This window comes from Uranotaenia lowii, chromosome 2, assembly GCF_029784155.1.
Source record: "Uranotaenia lowii strain MFRU-FL chromosome 2, ASM2978415v1, whole genome shotgun sequence".
Classification (NCBI taxonomy): domain Eukaryota; kingdom Metazoa; phylum Arthropoda; class Insecta; order Diptera; family Culicidae; genus Uranotaenia; species Uranotaenia lowii.
In genome coordinates, this window is record NC_073692.1 from 177876984 (window position 1) to 177903542 (window position 26559).

General features: G+C 38.8%; 1 protein-coding gene across 2 annotated transcripts in view; it reads left to right on the plus strand.

Annotated features, from left to right (window-relative positions):
• The window catches only part of LOC129746593 (uncharacterized), a 134256-nt gene that overhangs the window by 97892 nt on the left and 9805 nt on the right, over nucleotides 1-26559 (plus strand). For both annotated transcript variants that reach the window (XM_055740331.1, XM_055740330.1), the window contains exons 3-4: nucleotides 22612-22755; nucleotides 22817-22912. In XM_055740331.1, the coding sequence (XP_055596306.1) occupies nucleotides 22612-22755; nucleotides 22817-22912 (240 nt within the window). The remainder of the gene's footprint in view (nucleotides 1-22611; nucleotides 22756-22816; nucleotides 22913-26559) is intronic.

The following is a 26559-nucleotide window of genomic DNA, read 5'->3' on the forward strand; positions in this document are numbered from 1 at the left end:
TGATTTGGAAAGGAAAAGCAAGACCCGAATCAAAAGTCGATAGAACGAGCGACAAACCAAATTCGTCAAAACCCCGAAGAATTTCTAAAGACTTCGGGATTAACGTAGTTCCGCTTGGGGTCAACGCCCGATATCGCTTTCCCTGAACTGAGGAACACACTTCCAACCACTTTGATCTGATTTGTGATCGCGCGTGGAAGTGTGGTTTTGGTTCGCGAATCGTTTGCTGACCTTTCGATTTTTCAAAAGGTATTTCTTTAAAGTGATGTAGTTCAGAAATAATTTAGTTATTAATTCTTTTTGTTGTGTAGCCCCGCATCTATAGGCTACACTTCGCGAGCTAGGACCGTATAAGTGCGTGTGAAATAATAATTAGAGCCAGGTAAAGACGTGCGTTAGAAACCGTGCCCGTGCATGTGCTTAATATGTTGCCGTATTGGCCAGCCTTTCATTCACAGCGAGTTGGCAGCAGCACTTCCGATCACAACGGATCAGCAATTCCGGCCAATTCCATCATCATAAGGGTTGATGTCGATCAACCCTGCCGGAAGCGCACATCAACCATCGTAGCTGTGGAACATCGCAGCTCAAGTGAGTTTTCCGACCCGCCCCATCGTGTTCCGTCAAAAACGAGTGGAGCGGGAGCGAAGCATCCCGAGAAGCTCATTTACACCATCATCATCCATTTCGGCCAACCCCGCCGAATCGGGTCCGTCACGGGCGAACCCATCAGGAGCGCAGCATCGAGGAGAGCTACGACAGGAATCGATCGCAGGTTTGGTTGAAAAACGCTATATCGGTGAGTCATTTCTCATATTCCTCGCCCTTGTATTTATCCCGCAGAGTGCCGTCCACGACGGATGCAACATTGAAATTGTTGAGAAATTATGCGTTAAACGCACTCAAATTTTGCTGTTTTTCGAAATGATCATGATCTTCAAAATTTATAAAATTGAAAACCACATGTGGTAAAAAGTTGGACGACCCCTCCAACGAGAGAGAACGTACCTAGCAACCTAGCATGCTCTAGCCTTTGCTCTGCGGTACAGTAACTGCAAGATTTTACGAACCGGAACGTCGACGAAAGCACTGCACGGTTAGTTAGTTAGAGATTCGCACGCACTGGTAGGAGAGATTTTTAGCTGTAAGAAAAATGTAAATAGAAAATTAGGCCTAATTAATGAAAATGTATTAAACAACAAATACTTACCCGAAAAGTTTACATGAAATGAACTCTACTTTTGTTTGTACATAAAAACGCTTTAAAATGCTAATACAGAAAATTGAAATAATATATTTTTCTGATGTTAATCTCCACCAAGAATTTTGACTTTATCATTTATGAATTCCATCACTATGCGTGGCGTGTTTAAATTTGAATTTGAATGATTTTAGCTGTCTACACTTCCACAACCGTTCACCTTTCGGGGATGGGTTTTTGGTAGTCCAATGATGATAATTTCAGGTATGGGTGGTATCGTACCGGATGTTTTTGGGAATATCTTCTAGGATTCGATAATTTTGGGGAGTGAGTCCGAGGTTCCCTCGAGTTCTATCGGTTTGCTGATACGGAAGTCAACCTTGTTCGATCCTTTATCTAATCGTATAAATTACATGGACTCGCCTTGAAGTGAGTCTCAGCCGGGCAATTCAATCTTGGGGTGCTGTCCCTTTTAGGGTGGCGCATAAGCAGCACGCTTACTTCGGGTCGTTCAAGGCTGACTACAAATTGGCGCCCAACGAAAAGGTTTTTAAGGGAACTTTTAAACACTTCGTTGCAGAAAACGGGTTCAACTGAACTGCAGGTTCTAAGGCTGCAGTTGAATGAAGAACAATTCGGATCTTATTTCGTTTTTGGACTTGTTTTCATATTTCATATTTCTTAGTTTATCAATGCTATGTACCTTTAGGGTTTAGGTCAATAGACGTTTCAAGTATTTTCTGGTTTATTATTTGTTTGGATCACCATTGCTTAGGAATGCTTTCATACATTTAAATTCAAAAATATATTGCGTATAGTAGGAGACTATACTGAGCCCCGTGCGCCAAAGCGCGCAGTCAGTTTTAAAAATCCTTAGAAAAGATCGCTTTCAAGAATTTTCGGAGCAGGAGAGTAACTAAATAAAATAGTTGTTGGTTTCTGTGTTCCTTCCAAAAATTTGCTCATTTTTTTTTGTATTTTCGATTTTTTTTTTTATTATTATTTTTTTTTATACATATTTCAAATTTATCTTTCAATATTTTCTATGTTTTGTTTTATTTAATTTTTTTTTAATAATATTTTATTATTTATTTATTCGTATTTTTGTTTTTAAATCAATTTTCTGCTGGTAATCAATAAAAATGGACAGTTTTCCTCGAGTGGACCATTTGTCCAACGATGAGGTCAATTACGAACTCTTGATTCGGGGCGAAGCAAAAGCGTTAGAGGGTGATTACGACGACAAATGTAGATTGTTGAGGAGATTGTTTCAGGAGGATATGAAAGACAATCGCGATTACACGTCTCCTTACACGATCGAACAGGAATTAGATCACATCGCAGGACACGTGAACGACCTGCGCCAGAAGATGGAAGAAAAGTCGGATGAGGTGAGCTTCTCACGCTTGAAGCATTACCTGCAACGAACTTTGAGAAGTCACGCGCCGGATCAGGCATCGAAGGAAATGGTGAAGGAACTTGCTAGCGATATCAGGTTGATTCTGGGGAAATATCGGCAAACAAGGGCTTCGAAGAAAACTACCTCGGAAACAGAGTCGGATAGGGACCCACAGAAAGCATTGTCGGTAGGAAAACATAGAGGTTTGGGAACGGCTGGTCAGAATTCACCTCCTAGGTCTCGACATGAATCTAGACCACCTGGGACACATCAGCAGGCCCCACTTGGGAATATTTCTCCTCTCGTACCGGTAATGACAACGTGTGGAGGGGAAACGTCAGCTGTGAGTATAGACCATTCACTTGGGAATGTGACTATACCACAGTCTTACTATTCTTCTCCGTCGTTACCATTTCCGGTAACGGTTCCGAATTTTTACACTGCACCATCGGCTTGGCCCATGGGTCCATATCCATTACCTCCTCCAGTACAAACAGTGTGGTCACAAGGGGTAAAACCATACACTGGAACCATCCCTAAGTTGCAGCATACGGAGCAAAACCAAAACGGGAACGGAAATGGCTCAACGGATCAAACCACGGCAGCATTGTTAAAGAGGATCAAAGAACTGGAAGAACAGCTTCTAAAATATCAGAAGCCGACTCAAGACGGAATTGCAGAAGGGTCGAACCGTAAAACAAATCCGGTACCCCCAAAAGTAATCGCAGGGAAATCTCTGATGAATCGTACGTCTAAAAATGCGGAACATCGATGGAAGAAACAATACGACGAGTTCCAGCAAAGGCTGCCGGATACGGAAAGCGAATCTGAGGAGTCGGGAAGAGAAGGAAGCCGTGAGCGTAACCGTAGAAGATCCGATGTTTGGAATTCGAGGATGAGTCGGGATCCAGGAACCGATGAACATTTTTCCAGAGCCAGAAACGAGGGACGCAGGAGTGAAGGTGGTTGGCGGAACTCTAGACAAGATTACGGGTCGTCAGAAGAGGAACTGTCTTCAGGAACGCGACGAAGGCAGAGGCAACGAGTAATCAGCGATGCTGAAATTCAAAACGCAGATCGCAGAATGGAAAAATGGCACCTGACGTTCGACGCGGATCCACGCAACAGGTCTTTGGAAGATTTTCTTCACAAGGTGAGAAGGTTAGCCAAAATGGACCGAATCGCGGAAGATGTCTTACTACAGCGAGCTCACACGATTCTGAGGAAAGAACCATACGATTGGTACCTCAGCTACGCAGAAGAGTTCACGTCTTGGAGGGAATTTGAGAAGGGTCTGCGATACGTGTACGGTAATCCAGGTAAAGATGAGGGAAGTCGCCAGAAAATCCATGAGAGAAAGCAGCAGAGAAACGAAACGTTCCTGTCTTTCAGAATGGATGTGGAGCGAATGAATAAAATGCTCTCGAGGCCTCTAAGCGAAGAAGATTTGTTTCAGGTTATCTTTGAGAACATGCGACAACATTACAGGTCTCGTCTGTCGTGTAGAACCGTTAAAACCCTGAGTAAACTGGAGTACTACGCGTATAGGATCGATGCAAACGATCCCGCGCTCCGAAATTTTCGCGAAGGGCCTTCGAAGTCGTCGAACTTGCACCATATTCAAGCAGCGGAGGAATCAGATCAAACTTATTCGGAATATTCGGAGACGGAAGAGGTGAATGCAATGTCAGGAAAGTTTCAAGACAGGCGTCGAAATACGAACGAAATCGGAGCTCGGAAACAACCGTTCAAAGAAGGCGATCATGCAGCGACAGCAGAGAGGCCAGGGACGTACTGTTGGAACTGTCGGAAGCATGGTAACCTGTGGAGGCAGTGCAAGGAGGAGAAGCGAATTTTTTGCTACATTTGTGGGAATCCGGGAAAAACTTCAACATTCTGCGATAGTCACCCCCGCAATCCACGTGCGGGAAACGAAAGGGGGAATGCAAGAGAGGGAACGGCAGCATTCCACCAATAGATCAAGTTCCCAGCGAGGAGACCTTTAGTGATCCGTTTATGAAAGTGTGCGAGGTGAGGGTCCATCCAGAAACTTGTCCCCACGTTAAAGTTAGAATTTTTGATCAGGACTACGATGCTTTGTTAGACTCGGGCGCTAGCGTCAGCGTAACTGGAGTCAAGGACATAGCTGAAAGAAACGGATTGAAATTACACCCGAGTCCGCTTAAGATTGTGACTGCGGACAAAACAGTCCATGAATGCTTGGGGTACGTACAGCTTCCTATCGAGTTCTGGGGAACAACCAGGGTTATTTCCACACTTGTAGTACCGCAAGTATGTCGGAGATTGATTTTAGGCTACAATTTTTGGAAGTCCTTCGGCATTCAACCCATGATCGAAGGAAGAGACGGGTTTGAACGAGTTCCAATTGCTGAAAGGGAAGATGGAAGGTCACCAACAGTTGACTCGATCGAAATCACCCTATGTCCTGTTGATACGTTACCAGCTCTGAAGCAAACCGAACCAGATGAAAGTTTGGATATTCCAGCATTGGAGCTTCCGGAACCGTCGAAGACAACACCTGAGACTGTGGAGACAGAGCACGAGTTAACCACCAGAGATCGAGCAGCACTTGTGGAAACCATTCGTCAGTTTCCGGTCACAACTGGCAATCGTCTGGGCCGGACTACAATGCTTCAGCACGAGATTATCCTGAAGGAAGACGCGAAACCAATTCGTCAACCCTTGTATCGATGTTCGCCTGCGATCCAAGCCGAAATGGACATCGAGCTGGAAAGATACAAGAAGTTAGATGCGATTGAGGAATGCACGAGCGAGTGGGCTAGTTCGTTAGTTCCTGTGAGAAAATCGAATGGGAAGCTTAGAATCTGCCTGGACTCAAGAAAAATTAACGCCCTAACCAGGAAAGACTCCTATCCTATGCGATCGATGAGCGACATCTTCCACAAGTTGGAGAAGGCGAAATTTTTCTCGGTCATCGATTTGAAAGACGCCTACTTTCAGATACCGCTGAAAGAAGAATCGAGGGACTACACGGCGTTCAGAACGAGTACCGGATTATGGAGGTTCAAGGTGTGCCCTTTTGGGTTGACAAACGCCCCATTTTCAATGTGTCGTCTCATGGCAAGAGTAATTGGTTTCGACCTCGAGCCACATGTGTTTGTGTACTTAGACGATATCGTCGTAGCCACAAACACATTCAGCGAACATGTTCGACTTCTAAAGATAGTTGCAGGAAGGCTTTCTGGGGCTAATCTTACTATTTCTCTCGATAAAAGTCGATTTTGTAGGAAACAAGTGACTTATTTGGGCTACCTACTAACAGAAAACGGGGTGTGTATAGACAACTCGCGTATTGCTCCAATCCTCGACTACGCTAGACCAAAAAGCGTAAAAGATATCCGCCGTTTACTTGGTTTAGCAGGATTCTATCAACGCTTTATTAGGAATTACAGCCAGATCGTCGCTCCGATTTCAGATCTGCTGAAGAAAACCAAGACGAGATTTACGTGGGTTGAAGCGGCGGAAAAAGCGTTTACAGAGCTGAAGGGTGCTCTAGTCTCTGCGCCGATATTAGGAAATCCTGATTTTAATCAACCTTTTACGATTGAGTCGGACGCGTCAGATAATGCGGTAGGCGCGGCGCTAACGCAAGAGTGTGAGGGACAGACAAGGGTGATAGCTTACTTCAGTAAGAAGTTAAGCAGCACCCAAAGAAAATATGCAGCTGTGGAGAAGGAGTGTCTGGGGGTGCTTCTAGCAATAGAACACTTCCGACATTACGTCGAAGGAACACAGTTTCGGGTTGTGACGGACGCACGAAGCTTACTTTGGCTTTTTACCATGGGTGCGGAGTCAGGAAACGCAAAGTTATTGAGGTGGGCGTTGAAGATACAGTCGTACGACATTATACTGGAGTACAGGAAAGGGAAAGCGAACATTCTGCCCGACTGTCTTTCACGGTCGGTTAATTTCATTTCAGCAACACCCATTGATGACGAGCATCGAGAGCTGGCCAAAAAAATAAAAGAAGAACCGGCGAAATATCCCGACTTCCGAGTCATAGACGGAGAGATTTGGAAATACGTGAAAGCCAATGGAAGAGTCGAAGATCCTCGATACCAATGGAAAAGCTACCCTGCGAAACCACAACGAATCGAAATTGTAACCCAAATACATGGAAAGGCGCATCTTGGAGCAGAGAAGACCTTGGCAGCAGTTAGGGAGCGATACTTTTGGCCATTGATGACCTCCGAAATCAAAAAGTACTGCAAGTCTTGTTTAGTCTGCCAGACGAGTAAGGCGACTAACCAGAACACAACACCTCCGATGTCGTCGCAGAAAAAGATAGCTGAGTACCCGTGGCAGTTCATAACGATGGACTACGTCGGGCCATTGCCAGTTTCCGGAAAGCGACGCAACACCTGTTTATTGGTCGTGACCGACGTATTCAGTAAGTTCGTTATCGTACAACCGTTTCGTCAGGCAACCGCGGAATCGCTGGTCAGTTTTGTTGAGAATTCCCTGTTTTTGCTCTTTGGGGTACCGGAAGTTGTCTTATCCGACAACGGAGCTCAGTTCGTATCGAGTAGGTTCCAGAGTCTTCTACAGAAACACGGCGTGACTCATTGGCGGACACCCAACTACCATCCGCAGGTGAACGATGCAGAAAGAGTGAACCGGGTAATCACGACCGCGATACGAGCATCGATAAAAAAAGACCAGAAGGAATGGGCGAACAACGTCTACGAAATAGCTAACGCCGTACGAAATTCGATTCACGAGGCTACCCGTTATTCACCGTACTTTGTTTTATTTGGCCGAAACATGGTGACCGACGGACGCGAATACCGAGGTCTTAGGGACACGACCGAGGGTAGTGGGCAGTTGGAACCGAAACAGAGGGAGAAATTGTTAGAAGAAGTGCGAGAAAATCTGAAAAAGGCATATCAAAAACATTCCACCTACTACAATTTAAGATCCAATGCTAACTGTCCGACCTATTCCGTAGGAGAGAAGGTCCTTAAGAAAAACACAGAGCAATCAGACAAGGGAAAAGGATTCTGTGGGAAACTGGCCCCAAAATACGTGCAGGCAGTTGTCAAACGAGTGGTGGGAAGTCATTGTTACGACTTAGATAATTTAGAAGGAAAAAGACTAGGAATATTTCACTGCAAGTTCTTAAAGAAACTTGCAGATCCCTTATAAAATTTTTTTAAAGTAAAGCTACGTAAACCTATCTAGTAGGCAGGACAAGGTACCATGACATTAATGATCTGGTATATGAAACATCGTACACTCTAGTGAACGATTATTCTTCGCGAAGTTCTGAGATAGCTTCTCTTATTTTAAGAAATGTTGCGGCTAACTAAGCGTTCCCCTCGACATGAATAATAGAGCGAGTTCCGCGGTTTTACTGCGAGAACGATGACCTTAAGTCCACAAAACTCGGAGTCGGAATGACGTTGATGAGGAGTACGAGAAATCGGAAGCATAAAGCGTGAGTTCGGCAGTGGGGAAACCCGAACGTTGATCGCGGTAAGACTCAGAAGTCGAGCAGGCGCGAGACAATGTTGAGCAAAATTAAGTAAGTCGAGCAAGCTGCGACATGTTTTAAAATTAAGGAAAGTGGTCTTAGAATGAACGCAAGATGTCTAAAGAAACCACGAAAACATATCGAAATAGAAAAGAGATAAAACCTAAACCGTCTGGAAACAAGACGAAACCGAACGCGAACGCGACTGTACATATTTGTAAATAAATAGGAAATGAGATTGAGGTGACAAATCTTGCATCCGCTCATTTTCCCTAACCTTAGCCTACATTTTCATTTACCTCATCTCATTGTTCCTTTCAAGTTCTTTTCCTTCAATAATGTTAGTTTTTAGTTCACAAGCTTAACCTATTGTTAGTTTTAAAATTAATGTGGTGTTTTTGTACCCACTTACATTTGTTTCTTCCCTTACTTTCTATGATTACAATGGGTCCTTATTGAATCTAACATAAGTCCTTATTGAATCTAGGTGGAAGAATTAACTTTTTGTAAATATTATTAGAATTTAATTTATCAGTTTGAATTTTTTTCTTTGATTTGGTTTTTGAATTATTTTGTATATATTAATGGAATATTTTAAGGCAGTTTATTAAACGTGGAGTTGGTAAAAACCTTATCTGCCACGTTAGGTTTAGGCACGTTTGTTTGCCGAAAATCTGTCCAGTGTGGGACATTTTTCAAATCGGTGGCTCACCATGGGAATAGTTTTATTGCCACGATTTGGATCGATTATCCGCAACTCCGGTCCATGTTGTAAATCCGCAACGACCAGGGGACCAACCAGGGGAGTCAACAATCCGCCGAGCGTTGACAAAGCATTGTGTCGCTAATCCAGCAACAGGTTCAACAACAGCAGTAGTTCATACGACCCGGAACCGGATGGAGATCGAATGTCAGGCGGTCATCGTTAGCACCATCATAGCGGGCACTTAAATCCACTTCGAATCGGTTGAATCGCTTGGAAAACCTTCTTCCGGCTGCACCTAAAAAAAAAAAAAAAAAAGGATTAGTAAAAATTCAAAACTTTTACCTTAGGACCGAATACTGATTCCTTAGCATGATGTTGATTGGAGAAAGTTCTTCAAAACGGTCGAGCGATTGGGAGATTCGTTCTGGTTGGTTATCCTGGTTGGTTATCCGCGTTGACAAAGCATCAGGACGCTAGTCCAGCAACAGGTCCAACAACAGCACCAGTTCATACGGCCCGGAACTGGATGGAAATCGAATGTCAGGCGGTCGTCGTTAGCACCATCATAGTAGGCACTCTTAAACCCTCTTCGTAGCAGTTGAATAGTTCGGAGAAACCTTCTTCCGGCTGTACCTAAAAAAAAAAAAAAGAGCATTAGTAATAATTCAAAACCATTTACCTTAGGACCGAATACTGTTTCCTTTGCTTGTTGATGATTGTAGAATATTCTTCAAAACAGTCGTGTGATTGGGAGTTCGGTTCTGGGTTTTAATCGTCCATCACGACTGATGGGAATACACACGGAGCTGGCTTATAGTGCTGCTAAAACACCCTAGCGCAAAGAAGCTGTTGTTTTCCGTCATAGCGAACATCCGAGTACATTTCAAAAAATGAACATCCACCATGGCCATTTTAGGAAGCTTCCAGAACATCTATCGCATTGGCTCACATCTCGAAGCAGTGCAAGTACTTTTGCAGGAGAGGGTATCTTTTTTGGTCGGAAACCGAAGCATTGTGATTAACAGCAGCAGCGACCAGATCCAGCAGCAAATCGTTACGGCAGCAATTCTCCGGCAGTCGTAATTCACCCGTTGTCGCTCTCTAAAAGAAGAAAAAAATATCATTAACACTTATAATTATGATTACCTGCAATATTCCGTACAGTTTCAAGAATTTCTTGTAGTATTTCCCAGATAAAAATTAAATTTTTCGGAACACAAAAATTTTCGCCACAACTTTTTTGTTTACATTCGCGTTTTGATATCTTCCGTCTCGCAAACATGGGTTGCTTGATTTTGCGAACAGACATTTTAGCTGTTCATTAAGGTTGTGCGGTATGCAAATTTCGAGCACAAAATGAAAGTGTCGAAAAATTATTTATGCTCAGTGCACTAGCTGGGTGTTCATTTTATCAAACGAATGTTTGAGGTTAGAACACTAATGCTAGTTGAATAATTAAGTGGTTTCATTTGGCAGGGATTCGTTGATCGGTCAATATACCGGTGTTAGTAATCTGCCTAAATGGTATGATTCAGATCACTGAATCTTGTTACTTACAGAGTGACAAGGTCAGATGAGTTCAGGATAAAACTAATATGAATGATTATTTTGTTTTAATGGGTAGGGATTCTTTGATCGGTAAATGTACCGGTGTGAAAAATCTGCCTAGATGGTATGATTGAGTTCGCTGGGTTTGTTACTAAAGAGTGACAAAAACAGACGATGTTAGAATAAACCCACGTGAAGTTTTTCCAACAAATGGATTGGAGTGATCAAGTAGGGATTATCGGTTTTGGGTTTAAAAGAGAAAAGTGTGAGTGAAGCTCTGAAGGAAAGAGCTGGGAGTTGATGAGGTTTTTCAACGCCAAAGCCAGAGGGAGAAGTCAAAATGCGAAAGTTTACTTTTCTTAGGGGTGATTCAAGAATATTTTATATGTTTGTTTTTGTAAATAGTAGTTTAGTTAGAATTAGGTTTATTCCATTGTACATAGCTATTAAAATTTTCAGTTTAATTTCCCCTTACGAAAATTTGGTTTTGCTCCGAAAACCAAATTTTCGTAAAACAAGTCCGGTGTTATGTAGCGGTCGCACCATTATGAAAATTTTGAAACTACTTATTCAGCTGAATCGGGCGCCTTTTAGTAGACTAGCAGCTTTGATCGATTCGCTGACTTTGTCGATCGTTGCATCGAAGATTGAATGCCATGCTTACTCGTTTCATGGCGGCTTCATGTTGTTTGGCGACATGATTTGGAAAGGAAAAGCAAGACCCGAATCAAAAGTCGATAGAACGAGCGACAAACCAAATTCGTCAAAACCCCGAAGAATTTCTAAAGACTTCGGGATTAACGTAGTTCCGCTTGGGGTCAACGCCCGATATCGCTTTCCCTGAACTGAGGAACACACTTCCAACCACTTTGATCTGATTTGTGATCGCGCGTGGAAGTGTGGTTTTGGTTCGCGAATCGTTTGCTGACCTTTCGATTTTTCAAAAGGTATTTCTTTAAAGTGATGTAGTTCAGAAATAATTTAGTTATTAATTCTTTTTGTTGTGTAGCCCCGCATCTATAGGCTACACTTCGCGAGCTAGGACCGTATAAGTGCGTGTGAAATAATAATTAGAGCCAGGTAAAGACGTGCGTTAGAAACCGTGCCCGTGCATGTGCTTAATATGTTGCCGTATTGGCCAGCCTTTCATTCACAGCGAGTTGGCAGCAGCACTTCCGATCACAACGGATCAGCAATTCCGGCCAATTCCATCATCATAAGGGTTGATGTCGATCAACCCTGCCGGAAGCGCACATCAACCATCGTAGCTGTGGAACATCGCAGCTCAAGTGAGTTTTCCGACCCGCCCCATCGTGTTCCGTCAAAAACGAGTGGAGCGGGAGCGAAGCATCCCGAGAAGCTCATTTACACCATCATCATCCATTTCGGCCAACCCCGCCGAATCGGGTCCGTCACGGGCGAACCCATCAGGAGCGCAGCATCGAGGAGAGCTACGACAGGAATCGATCGCAGGTTTGGTTGAAAAACGCTATATCGGTGAGTCATTTCTCATATTCCTCGCCCTTGTATTTATCCCGCAGAGTGCCGTCCACGACGGATGCAACATTGAAATTGTTGAGAAATTATGCGTTAAACGCACTCAAATTTTGCTGTTTTTCGAAATGATCATGATCTTCAAAATTTATAAAATTGAAAACCACATGTGGTAAAAAGTTGGACGACCCCTCCAACGAGAGAGAACGTACCTAGCAACCTAGCATGCTCTAGCCTTTGCTCTGCGGTACAGTAACTGCAAGATTTTACGAACCGGAACGTCGACGAAAGCACTGCACGGTTAGTTAGTTAGAGATTCGCACGCACTGGTAGGAGAGATTTTTAGCTGTAAGAAAAATGTAAATAGAAAATTAGGCCTAATTAATGAAAATGTATTAAACAACAAATACTTACCCGAAAAGTTTACATGAAATGAACTCTACTTTTGTTTGTACATAAAAACGCTTTAAAATGCTAATACAGAAAATTGAAATAATATATTTTTCTGATGTTAATCTCCACCAAGAATTTTGACTTTATCATTTATGAATTCCATCACTATGCGTGGCGTGTTTAAATTTGAATTTGAATGATTTTAGCTGTCTACACTTCCACAACCGTTCACCTTTCGGGGATGGGTTTTTGGTAGTCCAATGATGATAATTTCAGGTATGGGTGGTATCGTACCGGATGTTTTTGGGAATATCTTCTAGGATTCGATAATTTTGGGGAGTGAGTCCGAGGTTCCCTCGAGTTCTATCGGTTTGCTGATACGGAAGTCAACCTTGTTCGATCCTTTATCTAATCGTATAAATTACATGGACTCGCCTTGAAGTGAGTCTCAGCCGGGCAATTCAATCTTGGGGTGCTGTCCCTTTTAGGGTGGCGCATAAGCAGCACGCTTACTTCGGGTCGTTCAAGGCTGACTACAATTTCCCGCTGATCTCATTTACTGGCTGTTCTGATTTATTAACATTTTCGAGCGTGTACTAGCTTTTTTTTGCAAATTCCAGCCGCCGAAAGCAAGTTCTTAGTCTGGGTTGCGACCCTGCCTGGGCTGGGAGTTGCCATTATACTCGTATTTGTCCCAAGAAAAGGGAGGGCTAGTGTTGGCGTTCGTTGTGTCAACTAATTCAGTTCAGTTCAGCTGCAGTGATCTCTTTCTGCTGGTTGTCTGGTTGGTCGAATGAATTGTTAGTAAGTTAATCATGGGAACAAGATTCCATTCTGGCTTTGTGAAGCACATTTATGACCCATGTTATGATGGATATACCTATGTGAGGTTTAACAAGCAGCTCCAAGGTAAGCATGAATGCTAACTATTCACACAGGACTATAGCTTTCAAACGAATAAATGAGTCTCCCCTTGGGTTACAAAAGTGAAAGAGAAGATTTCCAGATAGGTATTGACGTTAGAGCCATATCCAGGAAAAGAAACATTACAACCATGGATTTTGAAGTAAATACTATCATTTCTTTTGCGTTGAATAACGTCTTACGGCAACACTCTAGGGGTGCAAATTTAAATCTCGCGTCACAAAAACATTCTAGTAAAGAAACATCATTTCCGAAGAATATTTCTTTTTAATTCGGAAATTCAAAAAGTTTCCAAAGTAAGTTGCTGTATTTTTTTTCAGAAGCTTATTTTTCTCTCAAGCATTTCGGGGTATCCATTTTTGAATAAACTTTTTTTGAGATTTAGGATAAAAAAAAGACTATACAATATATCCACTCTCTTTTTTTTTCAAAATATTCAACACAATTAATTGACGATTTGTTGAAAAAATATGTGTAAAATGAATAAAATCAAGTCAATCATAGTAAATAATTAAGACAATTTTGGCAGACTTTTTAGTTTGTTTTACTACTCGCAGCACGGGGAACATGCACGAGGTTTTTGGATGAAGTAATGAGCCTATTTTTAGGATAAAAAAATACTTATAGCCTGATAGAAATTTATGGATAAGAAAAGTAAATGGGCTCATTTGATGTATACCGGAATATCTTTTTCAATATTACTCTTCAAATACGCAGTTTGTAGTGTATGGATCCAATGATGCATCTTCATAAATTATTGACTTCTTCAATGGAGTAACTGTTTGAATAAAATTTTGTATCGATTTTATCATTGATCACTTTACGATAATTGATGAGAAAGTTGTGTCAAAGAATAGTGAATAGAACTCTTTGATTTTGTTTCCGAGATGATCCCAAGCTACCAAAAGTCACATATTTACTTGAATGAAGGCTTTGAAAGTTACATAATGGCTGACAAAGAAAATTAACTGCCCAATGCCCCTTGAGTAAACGTTATGTACTCATTAATGAACTTGAAAGGTGCAAAAGTGTATTCTTTGTACGTAGTAAGGGACTTAACTCACATAAAAGGCAGACAATTGGTCAAAACGGGATTTACTAAGTCACAATAAGTGCATTGAGGAGCTTTTAAAATTACATCACCTCTTTGAGTTTAATTTTGAGTTAGAACAACATCCAGACGTGGTTTTGTGGTAGCCAGCTTCGGAAAGAATCATTCGACTGATTTCTTCCGAGTTTATTGTCATTGAAGTTGAAATCCGAAGTTTTCGCGCTGGTGATCGGCAACCTTGCCAACTAGCGACGTTGTGAAATATCATTACTGGCAACGCTTTTGTAAAGTAATAACCAGCGTGCCTATACAGCTACGGGTGGTTGCATATTGAGCAACAGTAGGCAAGGAGTACCAAAAGTTTCTCATTGGTGGGGGGTGGAGACGGAGCGCTTTTTGACAGCGAATTGTTTGCCTACTATGCCTATGAGTACGATTGCCTGTCACAAGATGGACGATTCCGTGTATTCACGCAGAGTAAACTTGAATTTTGGAACGAATTAAATCTGACTTTGATTCAAAACATTCATTTTTTTGAATCCAGCTCCTGTTTTCTTTGAATCAATGAATTATAGTTTTGATTGTAAAGAATAATTTTTGAAAGAAAGAATAAATTTTTTGAATTGAATAACTTTGGACTTTGATTTCAAACAAATTCTTTGATTCAAAAGAAATTTGTTCAATTGCATATTTCTTTAGAAACAAAGTAAATTTTCTTTCAACCGAAGAAAAATGTTTTAAACTGAAAAGAATAATTTTTTGAAACAAAAACTTCAAACTTAGAAGATATTTTGCATTGACTTGCAAGAAGAACAGAAAACCGAAAAATCGAATAAAGTTCGGCCGCTCGTTTTAAAAATCAAACCAGTGAATCGGAGTAAGCTATAAATAAGGAGGATTCAGGATGCAAAATGGTAAGTGTAAGTTAATAAATACTGAATATTTAAGTGAATTCAAGATTTTCTAAAACGCTTGTATAGTTACAGGACCACGGCCGACGGATAGATTTCCAAGTCTCTTGAACATGGAGAAAGCTGCGCAAAGTAACACCTCCCCAAATTCCGCGGTCGTATTTTTTCGGCCCAATCTTCAACGGCAATCACCAGTCGGACCAGCCAGCAGCTGGAGTGGCTTTCGGAAGTTTATTGACCGGCCCACGGAGAATGCGAAACTTTGTCAACGATATCAAGGACCCTACTCGGTTATAGTGAACCAGTGTTTTATGTGTTTGTGTATAAAAAAGAATTTAAGAACTAAAATTGTATCTTTTTATTATTCAAACTCCTAATAGGAACTTCGAAATAACAGGGTAAAAATCTTCCAATTGGAATAAATGGAAAATGGTTCAATGAATAAATGCTTTTAAATCTATATCTAAATTACCTTTGAGCAAAGATAATAACTTTAAATCAAATGAAACTGGTTTTTGTATCAAAGCATTAATATTTTGAATCTAAGATTTTTCAAAAGAAAAAATCTTTGAAACAGAGGAAAATGCATTTGAACCAAAGGATTTTTTATTTATACCAAAACCAAAGGAAAAAATCCTTTGTTTTTGCGGCACTTTCCTTTGAAATAAAAAATCTTTGGTATAAGAACACACCCGAAGTTGTACACGTCCTGATAATAACTTGTCGCCAGTGAGTGTCGCTAGTAAATGTCGCCAGCGCTCATTGACGATAACTCCGGTTTGGGGATTCAGCGACAATAACTTGTTATTTGTAGATTGATTTCATCTTCGTTCCAAACATTACGTCATTGCACAAAAAAAAAAGAAAAGAACAATTCTGCATTGATGTTTCCATGCCTCGCAGGAATAAAATCACAACAACAAAACATCAGAACGAAACTTACCGTACACGAACAGGGTTGCCATCATTTTTTTTTTCAAAATCAGGGAACTGGTGAAATAAAAATCAGGCAAAATCTTGCTACGTTAAAGTAACGGAAATTTCGCTCAAAGTGATGACCTTTTGTTTTGGTCATCGCTCCAAATTTTCACTCTAAGAGCAAGTTCACTGGTGTTGGGAAACAGTGGTAGAAATTTTGACATTTTAAAAATTTTTCCATGCAAAAATTTTTTCAAGATCTTTGGGCGTTTTATTTTTATGGCCACTAGTTTCATTTCAACCGCATGTGATAGAAATATTGCTATGTTTGCATCACAGCCTGCGAAACTGCAACACGTGTTGTTAAAAAACTTGAAGGCCACAGATCTTGAAAATGTTTTTGCATGGCCAAATTTTCTAAATGTGTAAAAGGTGACAAAATTTCTACCACTTTTTCCAAACACTAATGAACTTGCTCTAATATGTGTTGTGTGCCTATTTGGTTGAATAATTCTACTAAATCAAAGCTATCGAAAGATTCCCTTTAATTCCCTTTTTTAAATAATAATTAAAGGGAATCTTTCGATTGCTTTGATTCAACCACATTTTCACTTTTTCACTTCAGCAATGGTACCTAATCCAGTTCCTTGCTATCCATTTTTCATCACTTTCGAAAAAATCAGGCAAAATCAGGCATGTTTTAAATAATCAGGGAAACTCAATGGCTTATCAGGTTGTCAGGCTGAGCCTCGAAAAATCAGGCAAATCCTGAAAAATCAGACACATTGGCACCTCTGTACACGAATGTACACGAGCTCTGGTTGCCCGACGGACCGAGTGAACATTGCCTCGCACCCTTCTCTCGCTAGTTTCCTGTTACCTTGTATCTACTACTTCTAGCCACGCCCCGATGTGTTGTCCGATTGATTGTGTTCGGCTGCCGAACGAAACGATTTGAATTTTGAATTCGCAGAACTGTACGTTCGCTTCGCTGAGGGCTGTCCCAACGGTAGATGCAAAACACGGTTTTCGACCACGCTAAAACATTTCGGCTGGCACCGGTGGCGTAAATTGCTGTTTTAGCACAGTTATCGATTTCAAAATTCCCAACAGTTATACGCCTTTGTTCCAAATTCATGCAAATTTGGAACAGGATTTCAAAATATACTACAGACCGATTTAGTTCACGGTGAGAATATTTTAGCGAACAATGATTTCTTTCACACATGTTTGCGTAACATTGGGTGTGATAGTTTCTATAATAGTTTCTTTTTGAGATATTATTTGATTGTTTTTTTTTCGCTTCAACCACCCTATACGTAACATAAATTGAGAATAGATGTTAATAAAAACCATATCAAGTATAAATAATAGATGTCACATTATTCTCGATTTAATATAATTAAATAAAAAGCTTTTCATTTGGGCTCGACGAATTAGTGAATCCAGTCAGCGTTCTAAAATTTGAAAAAAATAAACGAAAAGAAAATTTTAATACTTTTTCGATGAGGTAAAATAAATGTTTATTGTTATTGTTGTTACGGACGATAGTATTGGCGAAAAATTGGCCTCAGCCATAACCTCAAACTTTGATTTGCTGGCAGCCTCACCAGTGATGCTTGGTGCGTCACTGAAATCAGTATTTGTTTGATTTCAACTAATTATAATATTTCTGAATTGATTAAATTTTTTAAATGTCAACAGCTAAACGTTTGAATTCATTATGAGGCGTCCCAAAATTGATGAAGATAAGCCATATTTTCCTAATGAATTTTCAAGGTGAATTTAAAACATCTGAAATATGTTTTCATATACTGCTTGATAGATTCAAAATTTGTTTCTATCTTCTAAACGAATGCCAAATCATTAACTGTTACAAAAAAAGTAATTTAATGAAAGCCCGTCTATGTTGACTTTGAAAATAATCTCCTGCATGCTCTGATTATTATAAACAAATCCACATAATTCGCTTCTTCGCTTAAGTGTGCGATACAGTAAGCTGTTCTTTCGTTCAGATAAATGATGCGTTCAATTTCACATTCGAATATAAATCTACGGGCAAGTTGCAAATTCTCAGTACTCATGAAAAGGTTTTTCAATAACAATGCTTAATTGCATTATCATCGTTTTCCAAATATCAATGCACTTGGCAGCCCTGAACACCCAAAAAAAAAATCAAAACACGAACATCTGTGTAACACTTTTCCACAGGGCGAATTTGTCGATTTTAGACCGGAAAATCGCGTTTATCGTGCGCCCTTCTCAAAAATCGATTCTGTTCTCCCATGGTTTGAGGTTAGGGCTGAGGCCTTCTGTTAAAGTGGTGTTCGTGTAGAACTGTCAATATATCATAATTGAGAGATTTTTAGTTTCGTATGGATTGCTCGGAGTTTTCGTCAATATCAGCATATTTTTCTGTATCCATACATAAATTTACAAATAGTGAAACAAGTTTTTGTCAAACAAAAATGTCGACAAATCAAAGGAAAATTTCCTTTGGCTTTGAGATAAACATTTCTCGTTTCCTTTATAAATGTCAGCAATAATTTGAAAAAAATTGCTTTTTCATTTCATTTTAACAAAACCTTATTCCATTGATTCAAAGCAATTTGATTGAATTAATTGAAGAATTGTTTCAATTGACCTTTTTTCCTCGTTGTGTAGTCATTTTTGCTTTTAAATTAATGAAATTCTGGTAGAATAGTTGAAATCATTGTTTTGTCAAAAAGAATATTCGTAGAATTAATTTTAAGACAATTAACAGTGAAACTCAAAACTTATGCAATTTTTCTAATAAAATGGGTTTTTTCTTCTCAATTATTGAGTGTGTGCAATGAAAGTGTTTCCGTTTCAAATTTGCTCCTACACCGGTGGGGAGTGGGTGTTTTAGCCGATTCTAAAATTTCAAATTTTGCTAAAACTGGTATACTTAAAACCAATATTTACGCCTGAACCGTTGCAGGTGCTCTGATGTTTCCCGCGATTGCTGTTCACTTCTGCCGAGTTTACCTGTTGTTTTTTTATTTGGACAAAATCTCCATGTGGGTGAGGTTTGCAACCCTCAAACCCCATACTACCTTTCGCACGGATTTGTAATAAAAAGATTTTCAATGTAAAATATAAAATAACTTTATCGTTGATTACGAGAAATACTCTTGCTGTATCATAAAAGATCTGTTTTATCTTTGCTTACTTTTTTCAGTCATGTATTGATCTATTATTTTACCACAGAGGCAGTACCTTTGCAAAATTATGATATTTCACACAAACTCACCTGGAAAAACCAATTGGAATCCGGTTGGAACCTTTTCATGAGCAGACATCTTGAAGAATTCGACTTCTTAAATTCGGTTTTAACATAAATTTCTCTGTCTATCAGAACACATCTGTCACACCTCGTGAAAACCGGTTGCTCACTAATAGTTATTTGCTAAATGAGTTTCTCTGTAAATATGCTGATCAACAAAAGGAAGTACAATTCTAGAGTTTGTTTTGATTAGGTCGTATAAGCTATCTGACGTGATTTGAGAAAATCGCTAATGAAGTTTTGCAACATATTTTATATTCTAGTTTTGAAATGTAATTCAGAATTTTCTACTATTTTGCTACGTGATTTAAAAAAATGATTTGTTTTGGTTTATTTATGACACACAAAAAAAACATGATAGGTTTTACTACTAAAATCATTTATCTGAAAGATGTTTTTTTTTGTTTCGATTATAGTCGTTTTACCATCTTTATGGCATTCGCGACTTTATTAACGTTGCAGTTGGCGGATCGTTATTGAAAAACTTATCCGGTACAACTGTGTTCGATATTTACTCTTGGGCTCGAACTCGCGGACATCGGCTCAGGAGACAACAGACTTGCCAACTGAGCTATATCGCAAGCCCTGAAAACTGATAGTTTTGAAGTTTAGTTGAACCAGCTTACTTCAAAACTACCTTCTTTCAGATAAATGATTAACTAACTATAATGAAACTAACGCTTCTAGGCAGGGCCTCTTCAATCTTATCAAATTAAGAACTGTCGTCTTCACTTGTCTACGGTAGGAATGGAAAAAAAAGAAGATTTCATCCTTCCTTTTGCTGAACAGCAAGAGATTGCCAGGCTGGCTTAACAAAACATCAAAACTGCCATCTTTCAGATAAATGATTTTAGTAGTGAAACCTGATACATAAAAATGAAATTATATGTTCATTGAAGCTTAAGAATGTGCCTTTCAAATGCATATAATTTTATTTTCATAAATTTGCAACTTTTAGAGATACGGAACATTGGAAATACGCAATTTTAAAACGTAACTACACAAGAAGTACCATTTAACCTCAAGATAGAAACTTGACACCTTCAATGAAGTTGTGTATTTTTACAATTGTTACAATTCTCTCATATAAAGTAAGACTCGAAACTCGCTTTGAAAAAAGTTAAACGAAAATTTCGTTTTTTGAGGTTAGTTTTTAGAAAAATGTTTATAAATCTGTTGTTTTCAAAGATAGAGCTTTAAAGTCTTTAACAAAGTTGTTTAAAATTGTATTGTCTGCAAGTTTTCTCAAGACATCATGTTGATAGGAAGATAAACTCAAAAAATAAAAAAAATATCTCACTTTTAGGTGGATGGATCAGAAAAAAATAATGGCAAAATATGCGCTATTGAAAACAATGAAACATTGTAGAACTTGTCATTGAGCTATTTTGACATCTAAGGCATCAAAAAGCCCATGATCACGTTTTTCGAGTTTTAAACCACTGTGAAATGCACGAAGTCATATTTATTGTATGAATTCATTCACAAAAGATACTGTACAAAATACAGTTTTTTCGACAAACCCCAATATTTAAACAATCTAAAAATTATAACTCGCCTTCAAAACGTCATATGTATGTAGTTTCTTCGATAAAGTTGCCTTAAAAACCGTTTACTACATTTTTGTGGAAGAAAGTTTGGCTCTATCTGTTCACTGGAAAAAGTTTCAATGTGTAAATCATGCAAAAATGACACTCTCTGATATTTGATTTAAGATTCTTTATGCGTATGGTTTAATGAGCATTTTTGCTGGAGACATCGTTTGTCTATCTTTTATAGTATCTTCGTAATTAATTTTGTTACGATAAAGTTACGTTCTGGAGCACTGTGCATTGTGAGGGGAAAACTATGAAGTTAAAGTACATCACTGAACTTACCCAACAATTGGTTGAAGGAACTTATTTTACTGAGGTAGTTCAAACCACTCTTCTGTTTAAATATCAAGGCTTTCAGCACACTTAATTATGTACGTTTTCTGCAAAAATGCATTAAGGGCACAAAAATCAACTCGCCGAACTGTTATTTTCCGTTCTTTTGTTACATGCCAATCCAGTGCAGCGCAAAACGTCGTAAGACAAATTGCACTCAAAAATGAGGAAGTCGTTAAACGCCCTAATTTCAAACCATTTTGTTGCAGCTTTTTAAATTTAGAGTTATTTAAATCATTTTGTTGCAGTCATTTATTGATCAAATGAAATTTAGTTTATACCCATCATAAAATACATGTTTACCAATTGTTTGCAACCAATATCTCAATTTTGTTTGTGTTGGTTCATACGACCTTCAAAAACTAAATAAAAACTTAATATCCACAAAAGAAAAGTACGCTCATTTCTCGGTCGAAAAAGAGTAAACATACTCTTTTAAGAGGACGTATGATATCCCTAGTTTAGAGGTAGGATCTAACTCAAGAAGCGAGACTTCTCTCAGTTTGTTTTTTGCCAGCTACAGTTATTTTGCCGAATATGAACATTCAATGTTTCTGTTTGATTTACTATGTTGGATAATTTATTATTCTGTTATGTTCTGATAATTTGAGTGAGAACAAGATAATCTAAATGCCCCAGTAAAGGATTCGTTTCAAGAGATTTATGAAACATCGCTTTAAAATTAAGGTTATTGGGCTCATTCATTTTTTTAAAGTTTTGAACTAAGACAATACAGGGGTTAAGGGGACTTCTCAATCATGTTTTTCCAATGCCTAAACTCCCGCAACAAAACATGGAAGTAAATCTTCTGCCGTATGACATAACACCCAAGCCATAATAATAATATGACGATTCGTTGCGCCATGATTGTTTCGTCTCGATCTCGTCTTGCAGTTTTTGATCGCAATCTTTCTTACCGGTTGGTACTAAATTCAGTGAATCATATTTTTCCCATCCTAACTACTACTACTCATAACAAAGTGGCTCGCTCCGGTAGTTCGACTTATCGGTTGAAAAATGGTAGACCAAATCTTCCGGATCTGTCCGCCTAACAGCTCACCGAAGCCTTAGATCGAGGAGCTACTAGATGCAGATAAGAAAAAGTGAATCGCTGTAATAATCCATCAACGAACACGGTGCCACAGTTAGTTAGTCAGCTTGGCTCAGCTTCAGCTAGTTGAATTGGAGTCCGTTGAGCCACAGTCGCTAATTGGATGGCATTGTTGCATTGTTAGGCTCGATTATGTTTTGCATCTGTTACGCAGCTTTTATTAATGGAAGGCCTTCATTTCTATTTTCTTTCTCCTTTCACGCAGATTACCTACCTGGTGGCTTTTTCCTGCGAGGTCTCGTGGATACTGGAGGCGCGGGGCAATCTTCCGGTTCCGTCCTATCTGCTGTGCGCGGAATTCTTCATACTTTTCATATCGTCGGCAATTCTCATCCATGGCCTGTCCACGGTCGGTCTTAATTTAATTGTCAAATTTGACTACTTTTATTGAAGAAATTTTCCTATTTTAGGGTGTATCATGGGGTCTTTTAAGTTGGTCCATCATCATAGGAGTTCTTTCAGTTCCCGAGCTAGCACTTGTCATGTACATGACCATCCAGTATTGGGTAAGTACTTTAATATTGATTAACATTTTGAACATTACTTCACGGAACTACTTAAGTCATACCACAATGTTTCTAAACTGCCAAAAGTAGAACTTTTTTTCCTAGTGCCTTTATCGTTAATTTTGAATGTTAGATTTAGAACACATCGGTAACAAATTAAGAACTGTCGTCTTCACTTGTCAACGGTAGGAGTAGAATAAAAAAAAAGATTTCACCCTTCCTTTTGCTAAACAGCAAGAGATTGCCAGGCTGGCTTAACAAAAACTTCAAAACTACCATCTTTCAGATAAATGCTTTTAGTAGTAAAACCTGATACATACAAATGAAATTATATGTTTATTAAAGCTTAAGAATGTGCCTTTCAAATGCATATAATTTTGTTTTCGTAAGTTTGCAACTTCCAGAGATATGGAACATTGAAAATATGCAATTTTAAAACGTAATTACACAAAAAGTACCATTTAACGTCAAGATAGAAACTTGACACCTTCAATGAAGTTGTGTACTTTTACAATTGTTACAACTCTCTCATATAAAGTAAGACTCGAAAGTCGCTTTGAAAAAAGTTAATCAAAAATTTCGTTTTTTGAGGTTAGTTTTTAGAAAAATGTTTAGATATCTGTGGTTTTAAAAGATAGAGTTTTGAAGTCTTTAAAAAGTTGTTTAAAATTGTATTGTCTACAACATTTCTGAACACATCATTTTGATTGGATGGCAAATTCAAAAATAAAAAAATATTTCATTTTTAGGTGGATCGATCAGAAAAAAAATAATGGCAAAATATGCGCAATTGAAAATAATGAAACATTGTAGAACATGTAATTAAGCTATTTTGACATCTAAGGCATCAAAAAGCCCATGATCACATTTTTCGAGTTTTAAACCACTGTGCTATAGAACTATAGCGTGGATTATATCAACTGATGAGTTGACAACGTGGTAAGATATCGGACAGCGATCTCGGAGAACTGGAGTTTATATCTCGGCCAAGGAAATTTTTGTTCGTTTTACTCAAATTACTTAAAATCATTTATTTTGCTTTTTGTGAGCAAATCGAAACGTAGGATTCTTGTCATTGTAGATGTATTACCTCCACTATTGTAGCTATATGCTATTTTGGTAAGTTTAATACAATCTCTTCATCTGGTTTATTTGTTTGTATAACTCTGTTGTTCCTGTGATATACCTTCTTAGATGGCAAATAGGGTTAAGTGTCATCAGAGAAGTGAAGTCTCATAACATGATTTTTAACTTTTAAAATACGAAAAACTAGAGTAGATCGCTGATATTTCCAACTTTTTTCTCTTCGATAAGCTGAAAGTGTTGCCTAGTTATGATGAGTCATTCGAACCTTACCTTGAAGAACAAATTTTTGATAGGGGGAAGTGTTCCTAAATGCGCATGTTAGGTAATATGCGCATACAGCCGATTGACGATATGGCTAGAGATTCATCATATCTAATCAGTGCAGTTTGAGGGTAGTACGCTTTTAACACACGGCATGAAAAAATTAAATTGTTATATAAAGTCGAAAAAATTTAAAAATTCATACAAGATTTTTGTCAGTTTTGATATAATATATTGAATTTTAATTATCGTACGTACAGATTCTGTGAACAAAAATTTTAATGGTTTTTCTTTCTTATTCATCTGGAAATCGGAAATTCAACAAATTGAGGCTTTTTGCAAAGTTGTAGATGATAAGATATTGGAATACGAGACAGGTTCTGAATGCCCATATCAAGGCAGGTTAAATGCCTATATCAAGAAAAATAGATAAGTCTTTTAATTTTTTTACTTTTTATCATTAAAACATTAAATCTACGCTTAAATCACGATCTTACAGCGAAAATAGAAGAACTTCATACTGATCCGATAAAAATACAATATGAACAAAATATTACCATGAAATATGGCCATATGGCATACTTAACTATGTTTCATGCAAAAGAACTAGTGATGTAAAAAAATTCACCAAAATTTCAGCCTTGACGTATGCCTAACATCCGTTTCTACCATTTTCAGTTAAATAATTTCAAAATATTGCGAGTGTAAATGAAATATAGCTTAAAACATAAATATGCGCATTTAGCCCGCCGGTTTCGGAAATCGGCTATTTTGACTTCTTTTATTATAAAATTATTTTCACAAAAACTTTAAGAGATTTTAACAGAAAAATTGCCCTTACGTATAGAAAACAGATGTCCGCTCATGTGCATATAGTTTTCAGGCTCCTATCTATCGGAATATGGGAGAAAATGAGTGTTTTCCTTAATATGCGCATATAGCCCGCCTCTCCCCTACTACCAGAGCTCGTAAGCTGTAGACAGATGATTTTTCATGGCCGACAAAACTTATGAAAACCCCTATTTCAAACATATTCCAGCGGTTGAATCCTATAACATGTTTGCTCGTGGCAAGGTCCCTAGCATATTAAAGTATGTATTTGCTGGTTTTTTTTGTAAAAAAAAAAGATGATTTACCAAGATTCTGCTCCTGTGGAAATAAACAACAATTTTCAAAACGAAAACTTTGGTTTTCGCTGTTTTTAAAACCTAAAATAGTAAACTTGTATGTACCCTTCACTACATACGATTTCAACTAACCGATTAAACTTTGAGTTCAATCTCATGATGGTTTTACTTCAGTATTGTCAGATTTTGTCAGCAGACATTTCAGTAAATACGCTCTGAAGTGGCTTCAAAATAATCAAGTTTTGTTAATTTCGAAACAGCTGTATCGGCTGTATCCAATGAATTGCCATCAGTTTCTTTTAAGAGAAAAGTATTATAACGAAAAGTAGCTGAAATTGAAGAAGGAGGATCAGGCGCGGATCTAGAGATTGCTCTTAGGGGGTTGGGGGGGTGGGGTTCGAAGAATTCTGTACATCTGTTTGTGGCTGGCTTATTCTTTGGCAAAAAACAGAACGATGTTTTTTTTTCACTGGAATGAAGTTGAATTTACGTTTATTTAGCAAGTTGGGGATATGGAATGACAGTTTGTTTATATTAATCAGATTAGAAATCCATAAGCAATAGAGTGCCCCAAATGACCTGACTTTTGAAAAAGTTATACGCTGCAGGCTAAAATTGATCCTAGGCCTAGTACAAGATCTCATGCCAAATTTGGGCCACATCGGATCACGGGAAGGGGTCGCTCAACGAGCCTGAAGTTTGTATGGGATTTTGAGACATTTTGTTCGGGAGAAACATGCAACAAGATGGTAGTGATCACATTTTCATATGTGATGAAAGAAATTAGAGAAACATGAACTATCAAAGAACGAAAGAACATAAGCCGTAAATATCATGAAAATTTCGAAAAAGATACAACGGCTCACCGACAGGACTTGAACCTGCAATCTCCGCTTCGGTACAACGGCGCGTTAGCCAATTCCACCACGGTGAACGTGATGGAACCGGCGAACACGAGCAATCGAGCTCTGCCGATCAACTGCTGGACCTTCTATCGAAACACCATGTATATCCCGCGTGTGATCTTTCCCTCTATTGATCTCTCTTGTTTCTCTAACCCCACCCATCGACTCGGGATTTTAGCCGAGCAAGCACATGGTCGATTGCTTCGGGTTTGCCGCAACTTACGGTCAGATGAAGAAGCAATCAGTGCCGCTCAAGGTTCCGAGCAGA